General features: G+C 55.7%; 1 protein-coding gene across 6 annotated transcripts in view; it reads left to right on the top strand.

Annotated features, from left to right (window-relative positions):
• The first annotated feature begins 4,472 nt into the window (after positions 1 to 4,472).
• The window catches only part of NIN (ninein), a 67,823-nt gene continuing 50,142 nt past the window's right edge, over positions 4,473 to 22,153 (top strand). For all 6 annotated transcript variants that reach the window (XR_014184723.1, XM_082059511.1, XM_082059507.1 and 3 more), the window contains exons 1-3: positions 4,473 to 4,524; positions 11,525 to 11,728; positions 17,943 to 18,024. Coding sequence is in view for 5 of the 6 variants with exons in the window: in XM_082059511.1 (XP_081915637.1) it covers positions 11,546 to 11,728; positions 17,943 to 18,024 (265 nt within the window). In the remaining variant the exon portion in view is untranslated. The remainder of the gene's footprint in view (positions 4,525 to 11,524; positions 11,729 to 17,942; positions 18,025 to 22,153) is intronic.

Genomic DNA, 22,153 nt, shown 5'->3' with positions numbered 1-22,153 from the left:
GGTGGGACACGATGGTGGGACAAGTGCAGGAGCTGGCACAGGGCCCTGCAGCACCCAGGGTGGGTGTCTGGTCAGGGGCTTAGAGTCATAGAACCACAGAATCATAGAATCATTTTGGTTGGAAAAGACCCTCAAGATCATGGAGTCCAACCATAACCCACCCCTGGCACTGCCCCATGTCCTGAGAACCTCATGTCCGTCTGTCCCACCCTCCAGGGATGGTGACTCCAGCACTGCCCTGGGCAGCCTGTTCCAATGCCCCACAGCCCTTTGGGGAAGAAATTGTTCCCCACATCCAACCTCAACCTCCCCTGGCGCAACTTGAGGCCGTTTCCTCTGCTCCTGGCGCTTGTTCCTGGGGAGCAGAGCCCGACCCCCCCTGGCTCCAAGCTCCTTTCAGGCAGTTCAGAGATCAGAAGGTCTCCCCTCAGCTCCTGTTCTCCAGCTGAACCCCCCAGGTCCCTCAGCCGCTCCATCACACTTGTGCTCCAGCCCCTCACCAGCTCTGTTCCCTCCTCGGAACACAAATCACTGTGGTTTAACGTGGATGCTCCAAGCCCCAAATGCAAACAGAAAGACAAACAGGGCCGGTCAAACCGGGCCCACCGGGGCTGTGGGCAGGCGGGTGCACGTTCCCCGTCAGCAGATGATGCAACAAGGTGGCACAAACCAGCCACAAGCTGCTATTCTTGTGCCACAGGGACAGGAGGACAGCGGAAGGGACCAGCAGATCCAGCTGGTTTTACTTGTAGGAGATTTTTTCCTTCCACCCCCAATTTTTTCCCCATTCCCAGGAGGTGCTGTGGGACGTGGCTTTGACACAAAGGTGATGGGAGAGATCACCTGCGGAGATGGGCAGGGTGCAGCCAGCACTGCCTGTAGGGGCTTTATTTGGCAGTGTGAGCCGGAGGGGATCGGCACAGTTATGGCAGATAATTTGGAGCATCTTGTGGAGCAGCCATGCAAATAGTTCTTGCAATAAGGACCCAGCACAGCAAACACAGCAAATATAGAATCGTCAACTAGTTTGGGTTGGAAGAGACCTTCCAAGCTCATCCATGAGCAGGGACATCTTCACCAGGTTGCTCAGAGCCTCGTCCAGCCTGGCCTGGGATGTCTCCAGGGATGGTTCAGCCACCATCTCTCTGGCCAACCTGGGCCAGGCTCTCACCACCCTCAGGGACAACAATTTCTTCCTGAATCTCCCTCCTTTAGTTTAAAACCATCATCCCTTGTCCTATCGCAACAGGCCCCACTCAAAAGTCTGTCCCCATCTTTCTTGTCGTCCCCTTTTAACTATGAGGGTCTCCTTGGCTGGAGGGCTGGAGCCCAAAGGATGTGCAGGATCAGGCCTGGGCAGCAGGGACAGAAATGCAGGTTGTACAGCGGGGGCTGGACGTGCGATGGCAGCAACGAGCTGCCGCCGGGGAGGCACCGCACTGCTCTGGGTTAGCGAATCGCCATTGTTTTATGAAGAAAAAAAAACTAAAAACAAGAGAAGTTTGGGCTTGTTTCAGTCCAGACTTGTCCCTCCGCCGGCTGTGAGACGGGGAGGTTTCCGGCCGTTTTTTCCTACAGCACCTTTTCTTAAATGAGCCATTTGTTTACTTTTTGCCGGTGGTTTCATAGCTGGCTTTGCTCATTTTTTGGCGGTTTTACGGCCCTGCTTTCCCCCGGCCTGGCGGGACGCCAGGGTGACGGGTGTCTCACAGCAGGAAGAGACCCCCAGCTCCCCCCTCCGCTCCGCGGCCGGACCTTCCCTCACCCCAGCAGAACAAAGCTCCCCATTGTGCAGGGGAACGGGCAGCACAGCGTGACGGGGCAGCGAGAGCCATGTCAGGAGGGGGTTTCTGCAGAGACCGGGCACCCACAGCCTCGCAGCGGGGTCACCCAGTGCCTGCGCAAGCGCCTTGTGACCATGTTTTGGGGTGGCCCCGTGCCAGCCCCCCAGCTCAGTCCAGCCTGGGCGTTGGAGCAGCTCATGTCCAGCAGTCCCGGGTTTTCCCACATGCCCCTTTTTTTGTCGCATGTGACGGCGTGGGCGAGCGGAGGTTTCCTTCCGCTGAGCTCGCTCGCTGCAAACACCACCCTCAAATGCAGCTGTTTGCTGGAAGGGGGCTCCAAAAATAGGCTGGCGGGGTCTGCGTCTGGCGGGGCTCCTAGAAACGTGCTTTCCTCCTTTGGGAAAGCAGGGGGAAAATAAGATCAGGATGCCTCTGCTAACAGCCGGTCCTATAAATGAGTCAGGAATTTGCAGTGTGGCGATACAGCCGAGCCGGGGGCTGCGCATCCCCGCGGGCTGGCTGGGGACACGGGGACACCGAGAGCGCTGCCTGTCCCCGTCGCCCACCCAGCTGCACGCAGGCGAACACGCGCCGAGTCGCTTTATTGGGTGATGTCGGGGGGTTTCTGGGGCTGTCGCTTGGATTAGCGAGGGAGCAGCGCTGCGGGGGTGAGGAGGAGGGTGAGGGGATAAAGGTCCTGGCACTCGCCGGGCTCACAACAAAACAAAGCACCAGATGGTTTCAACTTCGGCATAATGCGCGGTGAAAAAGTGTTTGAACCGGGGATGAAGAAAGCAAATGCGGGAAGAGAAAAGAAAGAAAAAACCCTCAGCAAGTGTCAGAGCAGAAGAAAGCCTTGGAGAAAAATGGCAAATGTTTAAAAAAAGAGCCCTCCCTCAGCACAAAGCTGCTAACATCTGTCCAGCAAAGCCTCTCTCCAAGGCCCCCTTCCCTTTAAAGTCACCTTTCCTCGGCTCCGTCATTGCGGGGACACAGCCCTGTCCCCGGGCAGGGCTTTGGTTGATGCTGAGGGACCCATTCTGCTCCGCCGTGTCCTGGTGCTGGCGCTGGGGCAGCCGGCAGTGACGCACCGAGCGGGGCACTCGGGCAGCAGATCTACCCCAGCTGCTGCAGTGGGTTAAATATCACATTTTTAAGCTCATCTATGGTGTCCCACATGTCCCTGTCACCGCCGGTGGGACTGTGTGGCAAACAAGCCCGTATCTCATGGGGTTTTAAGCCTGGTTTGCTACTAAACCAAGGTTTATACTGCCCATCGTCCATCCATGCACCCGGCTGCCAGGCTTTTGTGTTTCCCTTGCTCCTCCGCCATAAATATTTTGAACCTGCAAAGCAATTTCAAAGTTGCTTTAAAAAAAGGGAAGAGGGCTTAAAAGTTATTACATCCGTAGCGCTTTTGGAAAACAAACAGCAAAATAAGGCCATGCAACTGTGCAAGAGCAGATTGCAGGGTGAGCTGAACCCCTCATTAGCCACCAGAGAAGCCACAAGCCTTGGGGACCGCCAGCTCCCTGCCACGCAGGCTGTGCCTGCTGGCGCTGGGCAGGAGCGATGGCTCCAGCCTCTAATGAGGGCTGCCGAGGCTTAATTAAGGGTTTGAGTTTTGCTGGTGCCTGTGGATGTTGTGTCAGCAGCTCCGGAGCTCCTTCCCCGCCCCGCCGTGGGATGGCTCATGAGGCAGAGGGTGACCCCTGGCTGTGTCCCCCCCAAAGCAAGTGGGGGGCACAGGCGGGTGGGTGTGCTGGGCCACTGTGGGTGCCGGGGTGAGCGGAAGGGCTGGGTGCCATGGGGCACAGCGTGGCGCCTGTATCACAGTGACATAGGGGGACCCAGGGGGATGGCGAGGAGCCAGGATGCTGTGTCCTCAGGGCTGGGGACAGTGGGGTGACATGGTGCAATGATCTTCAAGCATGGAGCAGCTCAGGTGATGTGCTATTGTTTTTTTGAGGATGATGAGGTGCTGCAGGGCCATGTCCCCAGGGGTGCGGGAGAGCAGGGAGCTGAGATGATGCCACCTGGGGGACAGGACAGTGGGGAGCTGGGGTGATGCCACCCTAGGGTGCAGGGCAGGAGGGAGGTGGGGTGATGCCACTCTGGGGTGCAGGAATTTGGGCAGCAAGGGCTATGCCACCCTAGGGTGCAGGGCAGCGGGGACTCCAGGTGATGCCACCCTGGGTTGTAGGATGGTGGGAACCAAGGTGGTGCCACGCTGGGGTGCAGGACAGTGGGGAGCTGGGGCGATGCCACCCTGGGGTGCAGGATGGTGGGAACCAAGGCGATGCCACTATGGGGTGCAGGACATCGAGCAGCAACGTGATGCCACCCTGGGATGCGGGACAGGAGGGAGCCGGCATGATGCCACCCAGGGAACAGGACAGCGGGGAGCCGAGGTGATGCCACCCAAGCGGCAGGACAGTGAGGACCACGGCGCTGCCACCGGGGGTGCGGGACAGCGTGGCGGACCCCACGCAGCTGTCACCCGTGGTGCGGGTCGCCGCTGACGCCAGGCGGGGGGCGGTCCCGGGCGGTGCCAGCGGGGCCCCGTCGCACAAAGGCCGCCGGTCGCCCCCGCCCCGGGGCCGCCCCGCACCCCCGGGGCCGCCCCCGAGCTGCGGCCCAATAAACGCCGCCGCATTTGAACGCGGCGCCTCCCCCGGCCCCGTTCCGCAACGCTCCGCTCCGCCGCGCCCGGAGCCACCGGGACCGGCAGCCGCGCCGGGTGAGCCCGGGAGGGGAGCGGGGGTGCAGCGCCGGGCACCGCGGGTGGGGGGATCACCGAGCCCCGGGGCGGTGCGGGGGGTTCTGGCCGCTGCCGGTCCCTCCTCCGCGGGCGGTGCCGGGGCTCAGCCCGCCCCTTCCCGGTACCGCCGGCCGCGTGTGCGGGGCGCCGGGACGGGGCGGCGGGGACGGGGCGCCGGCGGCGAGGTGGGTGCTGGGGAAGCGGGGGGGATGCTGGAGGAAAGGGGGTGATGCTGGAGGAAAGGGGGATACTGGAGCGGGGGGGGAGGCGATGCTGGAGGAAGGGGGCGATGCTGGAGGAATTGGGTGCTGGGGATGGGGGCTTGTAGCCAGAGATTGCGGGGAGGGGAATTGAGGCGTATGTGTGCGTGAGGGGGACACCGTGCACAATCCCCAGCAGTGGCCTTCGTGCTGGTGGCAGCACCCAGTGCTGCTTCCCCCTCCTGCCAAGGGCACCCTGTCCTGTGGTGCGTCCCTGTCCCCGGAGAGATGCTCCAAAAGCCCCAAACCGTGGAGGGTGGGGGCGGTTGTGGCCCAGCTCTGCCGGGCTGGGCTGAGGAAGCAGCAGGCTGTGGCTGGGGGAATTCAGAATAGCAGTTGTTTTGTCATTGGCGAAGCCCTTGCTGTCACCAGGGTGGCAGACGGCATCTGCTGTCTGGTCGCAAACTGGGGGCCCGTCACCTCTGGCATGTTGGGGTAAGGATGGGGGTGAAGTTTTCAGTGGGAAAACCACAAATGTGCAGCCCGGGAGGGTCAGCAGCCAGAGCCGGGCGCATTGGGGGGTTGTGGTGCAAGTGGGTGTCAGTTTGGGTGGGTGTGTTGATCCTGCCCGTCTGTCTCGGTTGCTCACCGAAGCGGGGATGATGGTGAGAGCCTCACCGCCCGGTCCCCACAGCGTGATGGATGCGGCGTTATCGCCGTGATTCAGCACAGCCCTGGTTTATCGGACCCGGTGCAGGGCTGAGCTCCGCGGGAATTACCCAATTCCTTATTTCCCGGTGCGTGAGGCATCGCTGGATAAATTCCCATCTCGCTTTGTTTACTTCTGAAATAATCAGCTTTGTGCGTATACCTTGGGCTTTATCGCACCCAGGGCTCCCCGAGTTACTGCGGTGCAACTCCAGCCCAATTTGCAAAATCAAAACAGATGGGCGCTTTGTTTTTCCTTATTGAGGGGAAGGCTGCTTATTGAAAGGCCCTATTACAATGCAAATACCGGGGTGGTGTGAATATTCAAAACACTGCGCTTCTTTTGAAGCTCTTTACATAAATTTATAGCACTTTATGTGCCATCGCTGCTTTGCTAATCTGGAGTGGAGCTTGGTTAACAGAATCGTTTGATTTTCTCTTTTTCCTGCCAACTTTGGAGGGTTTGGCTGTGTTTTGGGGAGCGGGGCAAGAGGTGGCATTGAGGTGCAAAGCAGCCAGCACTGGGCTGCAGGAATTATGACCGTGCTCAATGGGGGAGGAGGCACCGCCAGCTGTAAAGCTGACTTTGGTGGTGACCCTTGAAGAGCCGGGCGTGCTGTCGAGTGATTTACTGATATTTGGGTGCTTTATTGTCCTTTGGGGGTTTTGTCCCTTTCCCTTTAGTTTCTCGGTGGGACCTATTGTGGAGCTGCTGCTCCCCAAGAGGAGACGGGGTGTTGCAGGTTAGACCCAGCTCAGAAGTTGCTCTGACCCAGGCAGCAACGTGGGGGTGTTGGGGTGTACGCAGTGAATCCCGGCAGCTCAGCCGCTGTGGATGAGGTGGTTCATTAGGGAAGGAGATAATGAGTTAGATGAGACAACCCCAGCTCCTGCTTTCCAGCAAGGGCTCAAGGCTCTGGGTTCAGTGGCTGCCGGGCATCTTATAAACTCTGCCATTAAAAACTGGCGTCCTGGTGGGTTTTGCCAGTTGTGTTCACATTGTCCCGGTTGTCCCAAGCACAGAGGGACAGGCGAGTTGTTTTTAAGCTGCTTTTCTTGAACAAGATACCACTTCTACTACCTCCTTTTTTTCAAGCCAGGGGAGGGGAATCTCCTGCGTATTTCAAGATGCATCTGATTTTTCAGATTTTTATGTAATGCAGGGAGCAGTCAGCAAAGGATCAAAGTGACGCTGGGGGGACCAGTTATTTAATACTGTTTATGTGCCAGGTAATGAACAGGATACAATGGCTGATCCTATTGTTTGAGGACACTGATACGTAAGGACAGGCAAGAAATTAATGTCCTGTTTCAGGCATAGTTACAGGTTTTGTACACACACTTGGAAAAGTTTTTGATTTAGGTTTTAACCTAAACAGATCATCAAACTTGGTCCTCAAGTACTGCTACATGGCAAACAAAGAGAAGAGAGTTGTACCATGTAGACAGTTTTGATGGAAAGGGTACCTTGGCAATGTTATGTATGCAGAAGCAGAAAATTTCCCATGTGAACACTGGAGTAAGGCAGTAGGATAAGTTGGTGTTGAAGATAGCAAGGCTAGTGAGAAATCAGCTTTAAGTTGTTTTTAAGCTGCCGAACCATCATGTCTTGGGGAGCGGGTGCTTGTGTTTTGGAGGTGGCTACATGGTGCTGCTCCACTGGGCCCTCGCTGCTAATTGCCAGCCCCTTGTTTGGGTCAAAGCAATCAAGAGGAGCATCAAAAGCGACGTTGTCCTTGCTGTCCCTTGCAGGAGGTGACTCACTGGAGGCTGTTCCCTTCTTGCAGAGGGCTACTTGGGTTGAAGGTGGGGTAGCCCACAGCCCTGGAGAGCTGGGGATGCAGCCCAGGGCAGAGCATCCCCAAAATCTCCATGTGGTGCCACTGGGCAGCAAATGTGCTGTTTGCATTAATACTGTTTTGCACACAAAAAAGGACATTGTGCTAATTGTAGTGTTTTTACTTGATGGTACCACTGATTGACCAGGTAATCTGTGTCTTTATTAGTTCGAGGCTAAATCTTGGAGGTTGGTATTGATTCCAAGCACTTAATATGCGAAGCGGTAATTACGGTTTAAGCCTTTATTGTTTGAGTTAATTTTAGCTGAGAATTTAGCCCTATCAGGCCTCTACATTGTGCGCCGTGAAGGTTATCTGGCCCTCAGGAGGGCCCGGATTTAAAGGAGAGAAAGAAACACCAGTGAAAACTTCCTTTTCTCATCACCCCTCAGCGCTTTGCTTCTCAGGACTTGTAATAGGGAGAAGAGAAATAAAGAATAATGTGGTTATGACTCCTAAACCTGCACCTTTCTGTGCCATCTGCTCAAGCTGGTCATTTGGGGGGGTTTAACAGGACACAGAAGGCCAGCTATAAATCTGAACAAAGTGATGCCCTGTGCAGGGAACAGGCAGGGGACCGGGACCCACCCCCCCAGCTGCTGCCTGCCCACCCCTATTATCCTGCGGGCTCCGGGCCGCCCTCCTGCATCTCAGCTGCTGGCCCATCTGGAGCAGAGATGAAAGGCTGGGGGTTTACTTCGGGCTTTGTGTGACTCTTCTGTCCCCCCCTCCCCTCTCAGCCCTTTCTCTGCTGCCGGTCGCCCATCCCCGGCCCCTCCAGGCGCGCGGTGCGGAGGATGCCGCGCACCCCGGGTCCCTGATGCCGCTGACCTCATTATTTTGACTGCCGGGTGATGCCCGGCAGCCTCCTGAGCTCATCAGGTAGGAGGGTCGGGGTTTGCTGTTGGTTTTTCCTCCTCTCTCCAAGCGCTGCTGAATAATTCAGCCGGGAGTAGGCATCTTGGGTCACCTTGCGCAGCCGGCTGCGTGCCGGAGCCGCTTGCCTAAGATGGAGGTTGTGCGGGATGCGTGCGGGATCGCGGCAGCTCGCCGGCCTTGACTGACTGCAGGTAGGCGAAGAGCGTGGCCCTTCTTTCTTTATTCCTGATGCTTTTTGCGCTGGAAAGCGTGAAATCCCCTCCCCGGGCTGCGTGGGGGTGGCTGGGTCTCACCGCGCTGGTGCGGAGCCTGGTGACTGTCCCTCGCCATGGGGACACGGTGCCCTTGCCCAAAAGTCACCTGGGCTGCTGCACAGGTCTGTCCCCAGGCAGGGACTGTGCACCTGATGCTCTTCCCCTTTGGGGATCGCATTTTTCTTGCTGGTTTTATAGGGTCCCCAGTGCCTCCTCCCTCACCTGGACCCACGTGGGGTAAGTTTTTGGGGCTGACTGCTGCTGTAACACTGAGAGGGGGTGACCTCAACGCTCACCTTGGGTGAGGGCATTTAGCTTTCTGCACTAACTGGGGGAGCTGGTTCTAGTGTGGAAGTAGCGTCGGGTGCTGGAGAGGACTCTGGGGGGCCGGGAGGTGGTGGGTGCTGAAGATAAGCTCCAAAATGCCCGAGAAGCCCCACGGGTTGGAGCCACCTTTGCTGCAGGCTCGGCTGTGAGGTTTGCGGCTGCCGGGGCTCTCCCGATGCCGGTACCGGCAGCAGCCGCCATCGAGTGCCCTGAACCGTGGCTGCGGGTGGGAAATGGAGTTACCAGCTTGAGAGCCGGGAAACCAGTTTGCCGCTTTCCTTCTGCTCGCGGGTACCTGAGTTTTCGGGTGCTGCCTCCTCCCTCGCGCCCTGGGTTGGATGCAGATGTGTCTGCACCCTCTGTCCTCCCCGCAGTGCTTGGGCGCTTTGCTGAAGCAGCTCGAGAGGCATCTGGGGGTAAAACCAGGGGACACGGTGGGTGTGAGGCTCAGGGGGAGCGATGTGGGGATGGGGAGGGATTGTGGCGATGCCGCTGTCCTTGCTGGTGTCACCGCGGGAGGAAGGACGGCCAGCCTGGGCTATTTTTGTCCCGTGGACCCTGTGCGTTGCTTGGCACCAGCCCTGCGTCCCTCAGCAGGTGCAGGAGCCGATGCCACCCTGCGTTTTCATCTGCTCCTGCGGCCAGTGAAACTGAGGATGCGGCTACTGCGGTGTCTGCCCTGGAGATTGCCCGGTTTTCCAGCCGCGTTGGTGGGATGGGTTTTTCTGGTTGCCACCCTGTCGCCGGGCGCTTGTGTGAGCTGGAGTGGTGGCTCACGATGCTCTGGGAGGTCAGCAGGGTGTTTGAGGCTGCGGTGGGGCCAGGGGGTGCGGTGGCGGTGCGCCTTGCAGTTGGGGCAGTTCTGCCTGCTCTGGGATGTCCCTGCGCACCATCGGTGACACGGGCGGCTGCAGGAACCCTGCGATGCCCACGGGGACAGGGGACATGGCTGCTCCGTAGCAGGTTTGGGTAGGAACCCCCTCTTTGGGAACTCTGGCTCAAACAACCTGCAGTGATGTGGGTGAAACAAAATTCATGTGGAGACCTGGCTGGTGCTGGTCTGAGCTTGGCTGAGCATCCTGGGGTGCCCAGGGGTGTCCTTGGAGCACTGGGTCCCTGCAATGCCCATTGCCACCCAGTGCCCCCAGGTTGGTGGCACGTCCCCTGCCGTGGCCATGCACGCCACGGCTGTTGTGGCACTGGGTTACGCTGCTGCTGCCCTGCAGCCAGGCTGGGTGAACAGACGCCAGCCAAATCCTTCATTTCAAACAGGAAATTTCCCTCCCAAAACCAGTTCCTGGGGCTGCGATGCTCTGCTTAGTGATGGGAAGAAAGAGATGGAAAATTATTGGCGTGGAGGGGAGGACAAAGCCCTTGGGCAAGTGACAGGGAGACCTCCCCCAGCGCAGGGCACCGTGTGGCTTTGTGCTGAGGTTTTGGAGGAGGGCAGAGATGCCACACGCTGGTATCAACAGGGATCACGTGTGTTGGGGCTCCCTGCACCCAGGCCAGTATATAAAGGAACATATCTGGTGCAGGGATGCATTTTGTGTTCATGGAGGGGGGTCAAGTGGCATCAGGGGAGGTTGAGGTTGGATGTGGTGAACAATTTCTTCCCCAAAGGGCTGTGGGGCATTGGAACAGGCTGCCCAGGGCAGTGCTGGAGTCACCATCCCTGGAGGGTTGGACAGACGGACATGAGGTTCTCAGGGACATGGGGCAGTGCCAGAGGTGGGTTATGGTTGGACTTAATCTTGAGGGTCCTTTCCAGCCAAAATGATTCTACGTGGTGACCTGAATTGTATGAACTAGGGCAGAGGCAGGGGTTGGGATCTCCTGCCCTCCCCACAGCAGACAGAGCCCCACACGTTGCTCCCTGTCACTGCTGAGCTGTTGTTGCTGGGATGGTTGTTTATCTTCTTGCTAAGGTGGGCAGAGCATCACCTGCAACACCTGGGAACCAGCTCAAGGGAACAATTGTCCCCTGCAGCACCAGCTGCTCCAGCTGAGCCAAATGAGCTGCTTGTGGAGCCAGTGTGAGGTGACAGGTAGGGACATGCAGCCCGGGGATGTCCCAGCCACCTGGGCTGTCCTCAGCCTTGAGCGTTGGGTGCAGGGTTTTTTCCCTTGGTCTCTCTGCTGTGTGAATTCAGGCTTCACCTGTAGAATCACAGAACGGTTTGGGTTGAAGGGACGTTCCCAGCTCCCCCAGTGCCCCCCCTGCCATGAGCAGGGACATCTTCACCAGCTCAGGTTGCTCAGAGCCCCGTCCAGCCTGGCCTGGGATGTCTCCAGGGATGGTTCATCCACCACCTCTCTGGCCAACCTGGGCCAGGCTCTCACCACCCTCAGGACCAACAATTTCTTCCACCCCTGTCTGTCCCCATCTTTCTTATCGGCCCCTTTTAAGTATGGAGGGGCCACAGTTGGGTCTCCCTGGAGCTTCTTTTCTCCAGCTGAACACCCCAACTCTCTCAGCCTGTCCTCCCAGCAGAGCTGTTCCAGCCTCGCATCATTTCTGTGGCTCCTCTGGCCCCTCTCCAGCAGATCCATGTGTGTCCTGTGCTGAGGACCCAGAGCTGGACCAGCACTGCAGGGGGGTCTCAGTGGGATGTGAGAAGCTGGAGGGGTTGGTAAAACACCAGGTTCACTTAGTGCAAACAAAAACTGCAGCTAAAGGCCTCATGAGCTGCCCCTGGACCATCCCTTGGGGTTGTTTTTGCCTTTGCCTTCCCTGTTGCAGTTGATGCTCACCATCCCCATCTTTCTGCAGGTGAGCGTGGCAGGCTATGGGATGGATGAAGCTGAGCAGGACCAGTATGAAGCTCGCCTCAAGGAGCTCTTCGACAGCTTCGACAGCACGGGCACGGGGTCTCTGGGGCAGGAGGAGCTCACCGACCTTTGCCACATGCTGCACCTGGAGGAGGTGGCCCCGGCGCTGCAGCAGACCCTCCTGCAAGGCAACCTCCTAGGCAGGGTAAGGCTGGCGTGATGGGGGGGGGCTGTGGGGGGTCCAGGGCCTGGGAGCGAGGCAGAACCAGGCAGCTGCTCCTGCACGCGTGGGATGGTGATGGAAAGAGGCTGAATATCTGTAGTTTGTGAATGCCCAACATCACTGAGGTTCTGGGGCTGCAGAACTTGCAAGGTCCGTTGTTCTGTTTGGTGTTGGTACAGGGTGGCTTCTGAGAGTGATAAAGGGTGAGGAAACTGCTTGCTGATCATAGAATCACAGAACAGTTTGGGTTGAAGGGACCTTCAAAGCTCATCTAGTGCCACCCCTGCCATGAGCAGGGACATCTTCACCAGCTCAGGTTGCTCAGAGCCCCGTCCAGCCTGGCCTGGGATGTCTCCAGGGATGGTTCAGCCACCACCTCTCTGGGCAGCCTGTTGTGATGTGTGTTCCCTGTCTGGAGGCAACCTGAAACTCTCAGAAACCACCACTTCATGCTTAGCCTTGTGTGCTGGCATTGCCCTGATGCAGGGTGCAGTTTCTCAGTGTCCAAGGCCAGACCAAGTGCCGGGTCCCCGCTGCCCTTGCACCGATGCTGGAGCTTGGCCGAGCACATCTGGCTCACACAGCACATGTGTCCCCCAGCTCCAGTTAGTGCCACTGCCGACCTGGGTCATCTCCTTGAACCAACTCACCAGGTGCTTGCACAAACCCTGTGGTGCTTGGGATGTGATGGAGACCTAAAGCCGTGGCTTGATCCCGTGATTTACCTTGACTGGTGGGGCTGTGTGCAGTCATGCACATTTCCCTAAAGTAGACAATACTGTCCAACTCCAGCTGGCCTGAGCTGCCTTTGCCTGTATTACCTGGTGTTGGTGTCTACAGGCAGCTGTGGTTATCACAGACCCGCCTGGGACAAAATTTTGGGGACAAATGGCTCCTTCCTTCTGCAGGGCTGCAGGATCCTGCCATGGGGAGCTCACCATGCTCTCCAAAGCAATTTTTCAGTTGTGGTTGTACCTTTATAGAGTTAAATTCCAGGGTGTGGGGCACAAGCTGCTCATCCTTGGGGGCCTTCATGTTCAGCATGGATGTCCTTGTGCTCCTGCCTTACCCGCTTGCCGGCACGCTGCGCTCCGAGCGCCTCGGCTGCGTCCTTCAAAATCACCCTGAAATCCCATCCCTGCTCATTAATATCAGAAAACGCGGAGCGGGGCAGCCAGGGCTCTCTATAGACATGAGCCAAGCAGCCATCCCGACTCCAATTTCCTATCAAACTGCAGCTTTCACGAAACAAAATAATTCCTTTAACGAACAAAGCCTCCTCTTCCTCGCCTGCCCTGGAGCCGTAGCGATTCTGCTGATGGTGCTGGAGCAGGGATGGATCCAGACGGAGGTTTCTGACCTTTGGAATTGCAGTGTGGCATTTGCTTGTGCACCCGAGACTTTCTATACTGCTCGGCTGTCTTGAGCTCCCACCGCTCGGGTGCCGCTGTCTGGCTGTGCTGGTGGGATGGTTGGGGATGGAAGGGCAGGGCTGAAGATGTGGTTGTCACAGCTGGCCAGGGCTAAAGCGATGGCACGCTCAGTGGGTGAAAGCAAAGTTAAATGCAGCAAATGTGCACCAAAAAGCCCCTGTTAAAGCTTCCCACGTGCTGGGTCGCGCTCGCTCTGTCCAGCTCCATCCCTCCCCACCCTTTGTCTTTGGGGACAGTTCTTGTTTACAACCTGCGACTTGAACGTCAAAATAACCTTTGTCTCCTACATTTCCTCCTGTCTCCCCGGCATTTATGCTCGTTAGCAGCAGCAATGGCCCATGTCTAAGCGCCAGCCTGATTTAATAGCTCTCGAATCCTCTGGGTTTCCTAGGGAGCTCGTCGGGAGAATAGCAGCAAACATGTTGCTCCCCGAGCACGGGCTCCTTGCACCTGCCCCGCCGGCTCTTTGCCGCAGATGGTCCCTCTCGGCGCTGGGAGCAGCTTTTGTTCTCCTGCGCTTCCCGGGGCCGGGTTTTATGGGAGGGCAACGGCGAGGGGGGAGCGTTTTGTCTACCGAGGGGGCGACTCGGTGGGGCCACGCGCTTGCTTTTGTGCGGGGGTTTCACTCCGGGGATGAGTGTGGGGCTGCTGGGCTGGAGCGGGAGGTGAGCCGGCATCCCGGTGAAGGGCTGGATGTGCTGCATCCCCCTCTCTGTGCGATGCTTTGGGGATTAACGGGTACGTGATATCTCCGGGGGTGTGTAAATCCTGCCCTGGCTCACGGCAGAGCCAAAGCGTCCCAGCGCTGCTCTCCTCACGCGATGGCGTGCGGAGGCGATGCTGCCATTCCTGGGATTCCTCGGGAACGCTGTTTCCTCCAGCCCCTCGCGCTGAGACGACGCTTGCGGACATGCCCTCTCATCTCGCCTCTGAGGTGCAGCGCCCGTTAATTAGCAGCTGACGCCATGTGGTGTCTCTGGGTTGGTGCTCATGGGCTGCAGCGATGACTGTGGTTATAGAATTTGCAGGGCTGGGTAAATCAGATTGATATTAGGAAAAAATGAATCCTGGAGAGGGCTGTTGGGCATTGGAACAGGCTGCCGAGGGCAGCGGTGGAGTTGCCATCCCTGGAGGTGTTTAAAAGGCACATAGACAAGGTTCTTAGGGATGTGGTTCAGCGTTTGAGTTAGTTTATGGTTGGACTTGCTGATCCTCAGGGTCTCTTCCAACCAAAATGATTCTATAAATCAGGCACCTCCAGCCCCTCCCCAGGGACCGTCCTTGGTGGCTGTCGCAGTGGGGACACGGAGCCTGGGTTTCCCCCTGTCCCTGCACGACTGAGCCCGTGGCAAGGACACTGTGGCGTGGGGTTTCACGGCTCCGCTCCCTCCAGTACTTTTCCTGCTGACCCCTTGCAGATATATTCCCTCTGAGCCCACGGCGGCTTTTTGCACACCAGGCAGGAGGCTTGGTTGCAAGGTTACCCTGTTCCTATATTGTCCCCACCTGATGTTTCCCTCTGCAACCTTCTGCTGCCGGAAGGAGTTTGCGAGCAGGGACGGGGCTTTGGGACAAGAACTCTGCTCAAAGATGGAGATGAAGCTGGAAGGAGCCACCAATGCTGGCTTGTCCCAGAGAGGCCAGGACTGCAGACTGCTGCTTTGCATTGCAGGGACAAACAGCAAGAAGCAGAAGGTAGCTTGGCACACACACATTCCCTTTCTAGTGCTAATAAGTCACAGCTTCATAGGAAAATCGCTTTAAAGCGGGCGTCGGGATTTCTCAGAGGTGCTGGGATGCTCGGCAGCTTGGTTGATTCCCGATTCCCGTGGGGAAGCTGGGCTGGGTTTGCTCTGTGTGGCTTATTAGTCTTGTTTGCCTCTGATTTACTCGTTCTGGGAAAATTCTCCTCAGCAGGGACTTCACACGTCCCCAGCACCACACAGAGCCGGGTGTCGCTGTGGGGTTTGCAGGGACGCGTGTTCTGTCCCTGATCCGCGCTTTGGGCACTAACACACTCCATGTCACTGCCTCTCAAACTCTGCTGCGTTCGGGCTGGTTTGGATTTGGATCAGCCCTCAACTCGCTGTTTGAGAGCCCTGGGGGCAGATGAATGAGTTGATGCCTCCAAAACACCCAAATTCAGTCGAGCACGTGGGAAAGAGCATTACGCTTTGAGCACCCCAACACTCCTTTGCTGCTGGGTACCTTCTGCCTTGCCTTTGTAAAGGTTTTGGGTTGGCTGCCCAGGGAGGTGCTGGACTCACCATCCCTGGAGGGTTTGAAACTGAGATTGGACATGGCACTTAGTGCCATGATCTAGTCAATGGGCTGGAGTTGGACCAAGGGTTGGACTTGATGATCTCTGAGGTCTTTTCTAGCTCAGTCCATTCTGTGATTGTCTGAAGCTGTTTTCCAGAAGTGGATGGTGCTTTGTGCAATGCTGCTGTAATCAGTGCTCCCCTCCTTTTGCTGGGAATATTCTCTAAGCAAAAAAAAAAATAAATAAAAGGGTTTTTTCCATAAAAGAAAGGATTGCTTTCCTTAAAATGTGAGGTATTGTGGTGTTTGTGGCTTTGCCTGGCTCATACTTGAGCACAGCTCTAATTTTAACAATTGCATTTCTCTCACTCTTGAAGTACTCTTTGTGTACAGACATGCAGCAGCCAAGGTCAAATGTGCACCACGAACAGATGCTGTTTTTCCTGGTTATCTAATGTTAGGAATGGGCTAGAGCTTTCCCTGAAGAAAAACATGCCCCCTCTCCCAGCTTGGGCTGCACCTCCGGAGTTGGTTGCAGGACCCCCCGAGCCTGTTCAAGCGCTCGCCGCGTGTCTCCATGCTGCCCATTTGCATTTTAAATGTTCAAATCCTGCCGCATGGCGATGACACAGGGGGCTGGAGGACACGGCCACCTCCTGCCCCGCAGCCTAATCTTCCCCAGCATCCTTTGGTCGCGGCGGTCACGGTAAAATCGCTGTACAGCCTGGACACGGAGCCATCTGTCCTGCGCACAGCTGCGGCGGGGGGGCTCAGTCCCCACTTCTTTCTTCCTCCTCTTCGTCATCGCTGCTTGGCAAACACAAGTCACAGGCGTCCTTAGAGCAGCTTGTGTTCCCCAAGTCCCGGGGCGTCCTTAGAGCAGGTTGTGTTCCCCAAGTCAGGGGTGTCCTTAGAGCAGGTTGTGTTCCCCAAGTCAGGGGTGTCCTTAGAGCAGGTTGTGTTCCCCGCACCTGCCTGGGTGGTTTTACTCTGCCTGCTCATTTGGTGTGTTTGCAAAAGTGATTTTTAGTGTATTTTCTTGCTGCTGCGTGGTCCCATCCAAACCTGTCCCCAGCACCTGCCCAAAGGACCGGCTGTGCCCGTCCCCATGGCTGGTGTCACCGTTCCCTTCCTGAGAAGATCCCACGGGGAGTGGACCTGTTATTCGAACACCCTCATCTTTTATTCATCCTCATTTAGTCTAAATGTCAAGTTTTTTTTTTAATCAGGCAAATTCTCCTATCTCTATAAACTGTCCTTTTGAAGTACACCAGGCCTTGGGAACAAAGGGCAGCAATTAGTATTCAGACAAAGGCATCCCTGACGAGTTTCTCTGCCGAATGTATTTCTAACTGTTTAATGACTGGAGGTGCCTGTGTTAAAAACCGCAGCGACGATTTGCATGGCTGGAGCTGCGGGATGAGGTGGTTCCCTCTCTCTGCTGTCATTCCCTGTCTGTCAGGGCCACGTTGCTCTTTTTTGGGCTGGCTCAACCCTGAGAACAAGCTGGCAAAGTTTAGACCTGGACTTTGCAGCTCGTGCCTCCCCCAGTGGCATTAAAACCCTCGTGATGGATCCGCAGCGATCGGACCTGCCAGCAAGAGCAACCTCGTTGCGTTCTTTAAATATAAAGTCTCTTATTCAATGCTAAAAATTCTCCGGAGATGTATTTAGCTGAAGAGGGGGGCAGGCAGCTCTGCCTGGGCGCTGACCCACGCCAAATCGCTTCCCCAGCTGTCCCTGGGTTCCCGTCCCCCGCGGCTGGAATCGCTGACATTCCCCGGCGCGGCTGCGAAGGATGATGCTCCAGCCCCTTGCAACTGCTCGTGGCGGTGAGGCGGGAGGCTTTCCAGGAAGACACAGATGGAAAAGAGGCAGCGGGGGGGGAATAATCCTCATTCCTCCTTGTTTTCCCCGTAGCCACGCTGGGAATCCAGACCTGGTATTTCCAGTGGTTGTGGAGCAGCAGCAGGCAGGAGCCGGGGCAGGGCTGTCCTGCAAAGGGTGCAACTTTCTGCCATCTGCTTTGGGAAGTGTTTTGTGAAGCTTAATTAGGGCACTGGAGCACTTCCACAACCCAGTACTACATCACTGGTCAGGACTGGGGTCCCCCTGGAGGAGCCACCCACCCTGGCTGGGTCATCTCAAGTGATGGAGATGCTTGTGGTCCTCTGGACACACTCTTTTGGCTTCTTGCTTGATGGAAAAACCCAATTAAAGCACTAAAGCAGTGGCTTTACATCATTATGGCAAAAATATTGGGGTTTTTTAATGTGTTCAAAGACACTGGCTGTGTCTTCACGTTGCTGGCTGTCATTTCTCCAGGCCCCAACACTGAAGGAGCTCAGGTTCATCATGCCCCATGTCAAGGCGCTCGGCTCAGCATGGTGGTCCATGAGATTTGCATCGCTGCTCGTCTTCCTGCTGGATTATCGGCTTGATATTTAATTATCTGCACCAGTTGACTTCCTCCTTCCCTTTTTTTTTTTTCCTCCCCACAGGTCCACTTTGATCAATTTAAAGAAGCACTCATCCTCATCTTATCCAGAACCCTGTCAAATGAAGAGCACTTCCAAGAGCCAGGTAAATACTAAAATTATCTGAAATAGCACGTTTTAAGCTCAACGTGAGCCAACAGTGTGCCCAGGTGGCCAAGAAGGCCAATGGGATCCTGTCCTGTATCCAAACCAGCGTGGTGAGCAGGACAAGGGCAGTGACCCTTCCCCTGTGCTCTGCATTGGGGAGGCCACACCTGGAGTATTGTGTTCAGTTCTGGGCCCCTCAGCTCAGGAAAGAGATTGAAGTGCTGGAGCGGGTCCAGAGAAGAGCAACAAGGCTGGGGAAGGGACTTGAGCACAAGCCCTATGGGGAGAGGCTGAGGGAGCTGGGCTTGTTTAGTCTGGAGAAGAGGAGGCTCAGAGCTGAGCTCAGCACTCTCTAGAACTACCTGAAGGGCAGTTCTAGCCAGGTGGGGATTGGGCTCTTCTCCCAGGCATCAGCAATAGGACAAGGGGCCATGGGCTTCAACTCTGCCAGGGGAAATTGAGGCTGGAGATGAGAAAGCAATTCTGTGCAGAGAGAGTGGTCGGGCATTGGAATGGCTGCCCAGGGAGGTGCTGGACTCACCGGCCCTGGAGGGTTTGAAACTGAGATTGGACATGGCACTTAGTGCTATGATCTAGTCAATGGGCTGGAGTTGGACCAAGGGTTGGACTGGATGATCTCTGATGGCTTTTCCAACCCACTCCATTCTATGATTCTGTGTGATTCTGTTTTCTTTGGCAAAGATGTGGGTGGCTCTCGCAGAGGAACTTAGAAGCTAAAATGCTCTTTAGGTGCTCTTCTACTTGGATGCCCAGACCCAGAGAGAAGAGAGAGTTAAGGTCTGTTGTGGAGCCTTGTACAAAAGCATTTTCTGAGCTATTAGATATTTATATCCCATTACCATGATCTAAGTGCCTGGAGATGCATGTGATGTCTGCCTGTAGACAGCTAACAGCACTTCAGATGCTCGAGATGTCCCACAGCTGCTAAATGGGCTGAGATTTCTCCATCCCACACCGCAATTCTGGTGGCCAGGGATGCTTTAGGAGCTCTCCAGATGCAGCACATCGTTACAGGCAGTTCAATCACATAATTGCTTTAGTACTTATCAAGAACCCACTCTGGCTTTGGATACTGCTGCGGTTTTTGTGATGGTTATTAGAGGAAGAGCTCCTCCCGGAGATGGGCCGCCGGACGTAGAAATATTAATACCTATCCTATCTAGCACTGATTTTTTTTAAGTCCATTCTGTTTTCTTGTGTCTGAGATGAGCAGGGTGAGCTCAGCACCATAGGAAGCTACTCTGAGGTGACTGCATTTCTCTCACCATCAGTCTGACCCAAAGATGCTTCCAAACAAGATGAACCCCAGTTTGGGGCTGGTTGGAGAAAGCAGCGGCTGCTGCGAGTCCTCACTGCCCCGTTTTCTCCTTCCCTTTGTTTCAGCATGTCTTGAAAATGTGGCTTTTCAGACCCTCAGGAGCATGAAATCCCCAAAGGAGAAAACAGCTTAGCAAGGGGGGAGAGAGAAACTGCAGGTTTCCTCTCCTGGACCATCAGTCTCAGCTGGACCATCAATCTCAGCTGGACCATCAAGAGTGCAGCCAGTCAGCAAAATTACAGTTTTCCCCCTTAAATAGGCTGCAAAAACCACAGGGCCCAAGAGATGTAAATGGTAGATTCTTATATTTTCAAAGCTGTTAATGCTTAGAGGGAGATGGTGATGACAGCTCCAGCACCCAGCATCCCTTAATGTGGTTTTCCCGCAGGTCAGGGGTTGCTCAGGAGCGAGTTGGGAACCTTGTCCCTTGATGGATGGCTGAGAAGCTCCGGCTTGATTTAAATATAAATAAATCTTCTAGAAAAGGGCAACATTTGGGATTATCACATTATCACAAATGCAGCAGGCAAGAGGCTGCGTTGGAGCTGGAGAACCCTCCCCGGGGACACGTTTGTCACCAGGTTTTGCAGGTGATCAAAGGGCGTGCGGTGCAGGTAGGGAGCCTGCGCCGGGCAGGCCTGCGGGGCATTTATTTTTAATAGGTTTTGACAGGTCAGTTAACGCTGAAGTCTTTGCTGCTTTTAATTTAGATCAAACTCGAGATTTGGAGAACAAGCTGCTTTGTGCTGTTGGTGTCAAACTGTCAGGGACTGTGGAAACGCTGGTGTTACAGCCTGCCCCGGGCTTGGGGAAAATTGAGTTAAGAGCTCCAAATTGTGTCATTTAAATGAAAATTTAATTTGGAAATGGGGGGGTGAAAAAAAGGCACAGAATTTAAGTCTGTTTGCTGCATCTGCGGAGTTTGCGAGGAAATAAATGTGTGCCTTGATGCTGTGGTTTTACATGGGGACTTTCGGGTGACAGGAAGGTCCCTTGGGTCTGTGAGTGGCCGGAGGGCTCGTGTCTTTGTCCCCAAACCAGCTGCTACCTGGCCGAGGGGACCCAGCATCACTGTCCCCATGGATGCAGCACAAGGAGCCCGTGGGTGACAGGGGGACCCAAGGAACCAAAACTGCCGTGGGATGCAAAAGCAGTTCCTGCAGAAGTTGGGGGTTTCCCCGTTTTGGGCGGAGAAGCAGCAGCTGGGAGCACTCAGGCTTGCAGAGAGCAGCCAGGATACATATTTTGAGTTACTTTTTTCTTGGCAAAGAAGCCAAATTGTGTTTCCAAAGGGCAGGCTGGCAGGGAGGATGTCCTGGCGTGCTGCGGGCACTTTGCCTGGGAAACAGCCCTACAAAGCCAGGCAGGCAGAGTTCCCAGCTCCGTCATCAGCTCCATCCCCTCGAGGACATCGGTGTGGGGACACAGACCCAGCTGCGAACCGGAGCATCAACCACTGGGAAAATCCCAGCTGGGATTTTAAGCTGTGTCTTAAATAGAGCTTATTTTAGCTTATTTTAGGACCCGTCACCCTCAGCAGCACCTTTGCGGAGCTGCCTGAAAAAGGTGGTGTGTGCAGGTAAATTATAACCTGAATTAGTGGGGTTTGATGCTTTGGAGAGACGCTGCTGAGGGACCCAGGCTGGGTGCTGCTGCCACGGATGCTCTTTGTCCCCAGGTCACTGTAGCAGTGAGAGGGGATTCTGGGGACAATAAAATAGATATGAGGGAGAGAAAGGGAAAAAAAACATCAGTGATGTGGGTGATTAAGGAGGGGGGTGGAAATCAAGCTTTTTTCCCCCCCGCTTATGGCAAATAAAAAGTCAGCTCTGTGCGTTGAATAGGGAGGGATTACTGGGGTGGAGCACAGGATTACAGGAGCACCCAGGACAAATTAAAGAGCAGCTTGATGCCATCCTCCCTGGGGCTGCTGGGTCTTTGTGGGCTTTTATTTTGCTTCCAAGCACATGGAGACAAGAGAATTGCCCTCCCGGGGATGGGGATGATGCCCTCCCGGGAATGGGGATGGGGATGATGCCCTTGTAGGAATCCCACCCATGTGGGAAACATCACTCATGCATAAGGTCTGGGAAAAGTATAAAGCAGGTGACACTGTCCGAACAGGGCTGGTTTAGGCACAAGCGATGCCTTTGGGACAAAACACATTGATTTTAGGGCTGTGGTGACCCTGCCACCACTCGCCTCCATTCAGCTGCTGAGCCTGAAGTGTGAAATAGCGACTAGGAGGAGTTTAGACAGTACCTGGTGCCTGGGGGATTAGGATTTAGGATTTAGCCGATCTGAGCTGCGATGGGCTTTGCCCAGCACTAAGCTGTCTGGAGGATCCCTCCTTTCCAAATCTTCAGCAATTAATTTCTCCTCCAAACACGGGGCTCGCCGAGCGAGGGTCTCCTGCGCTAAACCCCCTTTTGTCTGCGCTCCGTGCCTTTGATGCCGGGCCCAGGAAAACGCTGCTCAGCATCATGGGGAGCCCCCCCAGCCCCTCCCCAAGCATCTGAGGGCAGAGCAGGATTTTGAAATGACTTATCTAGCGCAGAAAGGCAGGGAATCAAGTGTAAATCTCTAAGCATGGAGACGCTGAACTGCAGAGATGGACGGAGAGGAAGCGAGCCAGGGGATTGATGGCTCTGTCTGCAGCGCTTTAATTGGGGGGGTTCTTGTGAAATGCAGATTTAGGGTTGATTTTTGTTTTTTCAGGGGTGGTTTGGGGGCCACAAACCCCCCAAGACAATCGATTTGCTCTCTTGGAGGCTCCTGCTCTCACCCC

Source organism: Streptopelia decaocto (assembly GCF_964273445.1).
Source record: "Streptopelia decaocto genome assembly, chromosome: 7".
Classification (NCBI taxonomy): Eukaryota; Metazoa; Chordata; class Aves; order Columbiformes; family Columbidae; genus Streptopelia; species Streptopelia decaocto.
Note: the sequence above shows the minus strand (reverse complement) of the source record. Positions and strands in the feature narration are given on the sequence as shown.